General features: G+C 32.7%; 1 protein-coding gene across 3 annotated transcripts in view; it reads right to left on the bottom strand.

Moving 5' to 3' along the window:
* Positions 1–228: 228 nt before the first annotated feature.
* Positions 229–8937, bottom strand: part of LOC144974363 (elastase-1-like) — a 43637-nt gene continuing 34928 nt past the window's right edge. For 2 of the 3 annotated variants that reach the window (XM_078917185.1, XM_078917183.1), the window contains exons 5-10: positions 8046–8207; positions 6192–6375; positions 5708–5807; positions 3392–3584; positions 1847–1983; positions 229–834 (exon numbers count right to left, since the gene is read on the bottom strand). In XM_078917185.1, the coding sequence (XP_078773311.1) occupies positions 658–834; positions 1847–1983; positions 3392–3584; positions 5708–5807; positions 6192–6375; positions 8046–8207 (953 nt within the window). In that variant the 3' untranslated portion in view covers positions 229–657. The remainder of the gene's footprint in view (positions 835–1846; positions 1984–3391; positions 3585–5707; positions 5808–6191; positions 6376–8045; positions 8208–8937) is intronic. The other variant, XM_078917184.1, reaches the window with a different exon arrangement.

Here is an 8937-nt window from a genome sequence, read left to right as displayed (position 1 = left end):
AAGCAAGAGTCCTTAAACAAATACTGTTGAATTAAACCCACGATTTCTTTGGACTATCAGACCTGCAAATTTTAGTGCACATTGTTCGGGCTCATACGACATATCACCGTTTTGAGACAATTGGTAACATAGCTGCCCAGTGACTCGAAACGGTACTATCTAAGGATGAATCGGACCCCCGAAAAGTAAATTTGGAGACAAAATGATGAGAAATAGGACGGTATTTAATTTTTATTTATTTATTTTTTAATTTTTTTTTTTTGCAATACAAGAAATAGTATTTATTCTTAACCACAACGAATTGAGGTTAACTCATTCCTTACCAATCATTTTCTGTATTTTCCCAAAACGGCAGGCTTACCCAGCAGAAAAATTTGATTTTATAAACTCAAGCTACTACATCTCTACAAAACAACTTTATATTCTAATTGATTAAACAAAGATCATTCTTCAAAGTTTGTGATGTACAAAATAAATCTGAATAAGAAAACTGTATATTTGTGTCGTAACATATGTGACGATTTTGATGCAGGTGGTAAGGAGATTGTTAACTAATGGTTATGAATTCCATTTCCTGTTCTCATTTAGTCATCATCCCCGATAAAATACCACTTTGAGACAGCAGGTCATATATTATTATCATTATCACCATCCAATTCACACCGCAGCTCCTTCTTGTGCGTGCTGTCGTATCCACGACAAATATGGCCGTACTCTTGTGAATACAGATGGGTACCCGCTAAGGTTGCAGTCCTCTGTACCCCACGACACGACCCCCTCAAGGATGTAACGACCTCCAGGTCCCTGGCATGACAATGGACCACCGGAATCACCCTGTAAATTAAAAAAAAATGTATTACTTTATTTCGCTGTCATTGAAATATATTTATTTGTTTAGTTGTCGTGACGACAATTTAAGAAAGTACTTTAGTTTAGGTCTTGCATCTATATATATATATATATATATATATATATATATATATATATATATATATATATATATATATATAGATCCAGATCGGGAACATGGCAGCGAGTTTGGCTGACGAAGTGGCAATCTGCGTTGTATATCTGGACTTAACTTGCCATCTGCCTCTATTCATGAGCTAAGATAAAAATAAAGTTTTTAACGTTTCCAGTTGTTCCCCGTCTTATATATACGGCTGATAATAATAATATTAATAATGATAATAATAATAATAATAATAATAATAATAATAATAATAATAATAATAATAATAATAATAATATAATAATATAATAATAATAATAATAACAATAATAATAATAACAATGATAATAGAGCATTTATATAGCGCAAAATCCTCTAAACGTGTTCAAAGTGCTCTGCAAAGGCTCTCTGGCCAACAGCAGAACTTAACATGTAAGACAAGACATGACGCCTGTTAGGCGATATTTATTTATTTTTCTTCGACGGGGACAAAGCTGTTAACGGCTCGGCACTCCTTTTCCAAATGTGTAAGATAAGAGAATGGAATATGAGCTCAGAGCCTTGCACCTAGGACCTTCCGATCCGAAGGCGAGTGTCATACCACTAGACCACAGAGCCGCATATATGATATTGTTGATATTGCGCTATAAGAAAAGCTCAATCTTAAGTTTAGAAATGTATGCCATCATTTTATAGATAGTGTGCGCTTGGGTAAGACGCTCACAATATTGCCATCAGGAAGTATAACGGACCAACACACAAAACTATGTGTAACCATGAACGTTTATAGTCTGGTTAATACAGTTAAGTGATAATTACTCATAAACACGGATGGCAAATAGCAACAAAAGAGACCTGAGTGACGTCAACTTCGATCTATCTATAGCCACCTACCGCGCATGGCCCGTATGTTCCGTCCCCGAAACACATCATGTTTTCCTCCAGTGAAGAGCTCCACATTTCACTACACCTTTGGTTAGGGATGACCGGACCGGATACTTGCCGCAGTCTTTGATCCTCGTTCATTTGATCTGGATGGGAATGGAAAAATTAATATAAGATAAGAAGCATTTTACTTCGAGAACATTCTCAATAAAGAGACAAGGACAAGACATCTCCTCCATTTTAATTATATCAAAGTGACAGATGATAAATTAGGACGCAGGTGTATTAAAATCTGAAAGGGTGTGTATGAAACAGTGCCAAACAAAACAGAATGAAAAATTTATATTATTTAATAATAATAATAATAATAATAATAATAATAATAATAATAATAATAATAATAATAATAATGATAATAATAATAATAATAATAATAATAATAATAATAATAATAATAATAATAATAATAATAATAATAATAATAATAATAATAATAATAATAATAATAATAATAATAATAATAATAATAATAATAGACCCTTATAGAGAGCACGGTATCCTCAACAATGAGGCTCTTGGCGCTTTAAATTACATCAACACAAAAACAATATTTAAAGTACATGACATCAAAAAAAGAAATGTTTCCAAGGATTTCTTGAACACAGACAATGATTTGGATTCCCGGATGTTCTGTGGAATGATGGGTGTTCCAGACAGAGGGACCAAAATGAGATAATGACCTTAAAGCGCCAAGAGCCTCATTGTTGAGGATACCGTGTGCTCTAAGAGTCTATTATTATTATTATTATCATTATTATTATTATTATTATTATTAATTCTATTATTATTATTATTATTATTATTATTATTATTATTATTATTATTATTATTATTATTATTATTATTATTATTATTATTATTATTATTATTATATTATTATTAATTATTATATTTATTATTTATTATCATTAATTATTATTATATTATTATATTATTATTATATTATTATTATCATTATTATTATTATTATTATTATTATTATTATATTATTATTATTATATTATTATTATTATTATTATTATATATATTATTTTATTATTATTATTATTATTATTATTATTATTATTATATTATTTATTATTATTATTTATTATTATTATTATTATTATTATTAATTATTATTATTATATATTATTATTATTATATATTATTATATTATTATTATTTTTATTATTATTATTTATTATTATTATTATTATTATTATTATTATTATTATTATTATTATTATTATTATTATTATTATTATTATTATTATTATTATTATTATTATTATTTATTATTATATTATTATTATTATTATTATATATTATATTTATTATTATTATTTTTATTATTATTATTATTTTATTATTATTATATTATTATATATTATATATATATTATTATGATAATAATTATTATAATAAATTTGATGATGAAAATACATCATGTCACTATAAAATGTGATCGAACACATCATGTTAAAATGACGGGTACGAGTACATAATACATACCCATAGTAACCCCCCAGCCCGCTACCCAGCATTGGCCATAGCCTTCATCTCCCGTCTCCTGATTGGTCGGCAGGCAAATTGGCTCCATGCCCGCTTCCTCTCTGAGATGGACCAGGGCAATGTCATTGACGTATCTTGTGTAAAGCGTTTGGTTTTCTGGTTCTTCTCCTCGTTGAATTCCATATCCTGGGTGCTGAAAACGACAACAAACACGTTTAACCCTCTCCTTACCACCTACTGGAAAATCGTCACATTTGTTACGATGCAACAGTCACTTTTCTTATCCAGATTTCTTTTCTTTTTGCTACAGCTATAAAAACTTGGCATTCTGTAATGGAGCTCATATTTTCGAACAATATTATGTATAGAATGTGCTTGTTGCTTTTCTGTTTGAGTAAGAAATGTCTTTTTTGTGTTGGGTGGGTGTGAAATTTTGGGAAAATTCTGAAAATGGCTGGTAATGAAAGTGTTAAACGCACTGGTGACATATCATCTTGGAAAGAATGATATGAGTTTTTGACCTTTTACAGAGCACGCTATCCACAAAACCACTAAACGTGCTAAAAGCGCTTTACAAATGGTCTCTGACCAACAACACGTAACATAAAGAACAATACACGACGCCTGTTAGGTGATAATACAATTTTTTTCCCGACAGAGACTACGCTGTCAACGGCCAGGTACTCATTTTAGGACTGAGTACGATGAGAGAATGTGAGTAAAGAGTCTTTGCCAAGGACTCAACTATGCGCCGAGCGAGGCTCGAACCCAGGACCTTCCGATCCTTAAGTGAGTGTTGTACCACCAGACCACATAGCCGCAGAAATGATGCTTGGATCTGCCAAATATTGGAAAGTATAGTAGAAGTTAAAACGATTAAAAATATCCTTTAGGAGACTTAACTTTACGACAAACTGAAGTTATAAACATCAACCCGATCCCTTTGCTCGTCATCCGATGGAAAATTGCTGGCAACTCCTGGAAAGTGCTCTTAGGTGACATAATGTGGAGGACGCACTTTTTTCTAGATACGTCCCAAAGGTCTGGAACAAACTTCCAGAACAATTACGGCATTGTCCATCAGAAAATGCGGCTATGTGGTCTGTGCAGCTATGTAGTCTAGTGGTATGACACTCGCTTTCGGATCGGAAGGTCCTGAGTTCGAGCCTCGCGCTCGGCGCATAGTTGAGTCCTTGGGAAAGGCTCTTTACTCGAACATTCTCTCACCGTACACAGGTGTAAAATGAGTACCTGGCCGTTAACAGCGTTGTCTTTGTCCGAAAAATTGTAATATCGCCTAACACGCGTCATGTCCCCTCCTACATGTTACATGTTGCTGTTGACAAGGGACCCCTTGTAAAGCGATTTGAGTGCGTTTAGTGGATATTACGCTTTTTAAAAGCTCAGCTTTGAGCACATTTAGTGGATATTGCGCTATATAAAGCTCACTTTTTTTTTTTTAGAAGTTATGTTTTAAAAAAGATCTTAAGACTTTGCTAATGTGTCGATTTTCCTGCATATATAAAGCGATCTGAACACATTATCGTGGTATGGTTGAGGGCTCAACAAATACAATGTATAATAATAATATTTATTATTATTACTTATTATTATCGCTCTTCAATAAATGGAACGAAATTGACGCCACTCAGCTCTTTATTATTGTTATTAGACAGCCATTCTAAACGTTTAGGTTACACATAGTTTTGTGTGCGGTTACGTTATATCCGGCTGGTGGATGTTGTGAGTATTTACTTATACCCATGGCATCAATAAAACAAATGTATTTCACCAAGCTTGGTTTTAATTGGGGGTCCCGATAACTCAGTTGGTAGAGCACTCACTTCACACGCAAAGGGACTGAGATCAATTCCGATTGCAGTCGATATTTTCTTCCAAGCTGCAATGATTGGGTTGCTGTGAAAGTTAGATATGACAAAAAGTACTTTGCGATAGACTAACGGCCTATCCAAAGGGTATCAAGCAATGGGAAAGAGACCCAAAGGTCACAAGCCGAGGGTCGAATTACTAGACCTCGAGGCTGAATGGCACTAATAATGAGACATGACTTTCTTGTACTTATTTGTGACCCAACGTCTCAAAACGGTATTATGTCGGGATGGACCAGATGCAAAAAAGTCCAATTATTGTTAAACTAGTCAAAAATATGAATTATTGATATTTATCACTCTAAAATAGGATATTCATTCTCCTCTATAAAACATCCAAACTCAACTTAAGTCTGATATATCTGGCTACAAATTCCATTTTCGCTTTGAGGCGAGGGGTCACATTTTACCCCATTTCATCACGTACCATGATGATATTGTCGATGTGCACATCCCTCTCTCCACTGTCGTGTTGAAGTAGGTTGTATTCACCAATTCTAACTCGCCACAAAGAGGGACTTGAAATACTGAAACACAATAATATTATAATATATCTATATCTGCGTCCGTCTCTGTCGGTTTATTAGATGATGATAATGATGATGATGAAGAAGAAGAAGAAGAAGAAAAAGAAGAAGAAGAAGAAGAAGAAGAACAACAACAACAACAACAACAACAACAACAACAAAAACAACAACAGCAACAACAGCAACAACAACAACAACAACAAAAACAACAACAAAAACAACAACAACAACAACAACAGCAACAACAGCAACAACAACAACAACAACAAAAACAACAACAACAACAACAACAACAGCAGCAACAACAACAGCAACAACAACACCTACAACAACAACAAAAAGCTAAATATTCGTTTTAAAAATCACTGTTTATAAATAACTTACTGTTTAAAACAATGGGCAGCAGTTATGATCCACCTCTGAGCTATAAGGGCCCCGGAACAAGCGTGGGAGCCCAGCATAGATCTTAGGGCCACTAACCAGGGCCAGCTACCCGGGGCCGCTAGAGTTCCTCCAACGATTCTCTTGTTACGTATGTTACTGGATGACGGGGCCATTCCGCAAATGCCTGTACGTAATAAGAATTTAAAAAAAAACAGCAAGCAGTTAAGTATGAATAATCATGATGATGATGATATTGATGATGAAGATGATGATGATGATGATGATGATGATGATGATGATGATGATGATGATGATGGTTATGATGATGATGATGATGGTGATGATGATGATGATGATGATGATGATGATGATGATGATGCTGATGATGAGGAAGAGAATGGAAAAAGAATACTATTATTATTATTAATAATAATAGTAACAATAATAATAATGATAATGATGATGATAATAATAATAATAATAATAATAATGATAATAATAATAATAATAATAATAATAATAATAATAACAATAATAATAACAATAATAATAATAATAATAATAACAATAATAATAATAATAATAATAATAATAATAATAATAATAATAATAATAATAATAATAATAATAATAAAATTAATAATTTTTTAACTTGTCAACAGAACGGGTGGGTTTTTTAAAAATCTCTCAATAGTTAACCATTCAATGGACTTACGAATCTAAATGTACAATCGAGTACCCTGGAATTGACATATCTAATACAAAACATAACAAGAATGATAGTGCATTTGAACGATGGCTATTTGTTTTTACAATTATACCAGTGGGGAAATGAAATGGATGCTTATGAAAAAAAAAAATTAATCTGCTGTCTATATATTATTATGTTACCTTATCACCTCAATATGCCAGTTTGTCACTGTGGATCAGATAACGAAAAGTAACTTTACAGTCACCCCAAAGTCAAGGTCGACTGATTTTTTGGGATGTTTTTTTTCTTGTATTTTTCTTTCTGGCTTTTTTTTTTGTCACCACCCATACCCACTTGTTCAGTTCTTTATCTTACACCGGTGCCTGCTCCTTAATTTCTTAATTTGGACTTTACAATCAATGTGATCAGATACCTAAAGTTATATTTTCTTTCTTGGGAAGTTATCGAGTTGTTTGAGGATTGTAGGGGACAAACTATAAAGGATCTTAAAAGTTTCTGTTGTCATAATAATATTATATTTATATGCATGTCAGCCTTTACTAAACATCTTTTAGAGAAAATTGGTTATGCTCACTTACTCTTATGGAACCAACTGCCTTTATCGCTCCGACATTTGAAAATTTTAAAAAGAAACTTAAAACACATCTCTTTAGAAAATCATTTGATGTTTAACATTTCTATCATGACTACATATTATGGATATCCTAAATTTTCATCTTGTAGCACAGTGCATGGTAATTAAATTACAAATTGATTGATGCTATTCAAATATACCAGTGGGAGAGGAAATAGGAAGAAGACGATGGAGGTGGATTGGACACACGCTTAGAAAGAACGACTCCACTATAACAAAGAAAGTATTGGACTGGAACCCTCAGGGCAGAAGATCAAGGGGAAGGCCACGAGGAACATGGAGAAGAATTAAAGAAGCTGATATACAGAGAAGTGGTAAGACCTGGAATGAGCTTAAAAAGATAGCTCAGGATAGAGAAGGATGGAAACTGTTTGTCTGTGGCCTATCTAGAGTGGAAAAGGCAATGATGATTATGATGATTCAAATATGATCGATTTTATGCTTAAATTATTAATTTATTGTTGTGGATCTAGGCGCTATATAAATCTATTCATTCATTCATTCATACCACTTCTCTGGGGCTGCTGGTTAAGTGATGTTAATGGCAAGGCTGCTGCTTCTGCTAATGTGGCAGTGGTAGTTGTGGTCGTGCTGGTGGTGGTTGTGGTTGTTGGGGATGGTCGCTCTGGTGTTGTTGTCGTGGGAGCTAAGGCATCATTTCCATCCTCTGCTAAAATTTAAAAATACAAAATACATAAGACCTATTACATAATGTAATCAATAATGTCAAAAACCGTATGAAGTCTGGGTGGAACTTGATATTTGAAATTCTATTTTAAGCTTAAATATTATATTTTGTGCCAAAAGACACACATACACAAACACACACACACATACACACACACATATATATATATATATATATATATATATATATATATATATATATATATACATACATACATATATATATATATATATAAATGTAAATAAATGTATATATATATATATATATATATATATATTTATCTATATATTTATGCGTTCTCCCAATGTTTAGCAGCGGCAATGGTAATTACTTCAACCCCCAAAGTAACTAATATTGTTATGGACTCATTGTTGTCAAGGAAGTACCTTCAAACCAACGCAACAATATCGAATCAAGCCCACAAATCCGTTCGGTTACCATATCTGCTAATATGCACACATTACAACAATGAAACCTTAGCAATATGGATTACCAGTCTTGTTATGCATGCATGCAATATGTCAACGACTCTGCCAAGATGCTAGCTGCTCTGCTCTTCTGATGGCTTTCCTTCAAGGGACTGAGCGTAGCCATCTCAGGTCTTTGTTATTGTTTTTTTTTTGCCATCCGCGTTTGTGAGTAATGCTCACTGAACTGTATTAACCCGACTATAAATGTTCATGGATACACACAGTTTTGTGTGTTGGTCCGT

This window comes from Berghia stephanieae, chromosome 6 (genome assembly GCF_034508935.2).
Source record: "Berghia stephanieae isolate SIO BIC M18660-M18661 chromosome 6, UCSD_Bste_1.3, whole genome shotgun sequence".
Taxonomy (NCBI): domain Eukaryota; kingdom Metazoa; phylum Mollusca; class Gastropoda; order Nudibranchia; family Aeolidiidae; genus Berghia; species Berghia stephanieae.
This window is presented reverse-complemented; position numbering and strand designations above follow the sequence as displayed.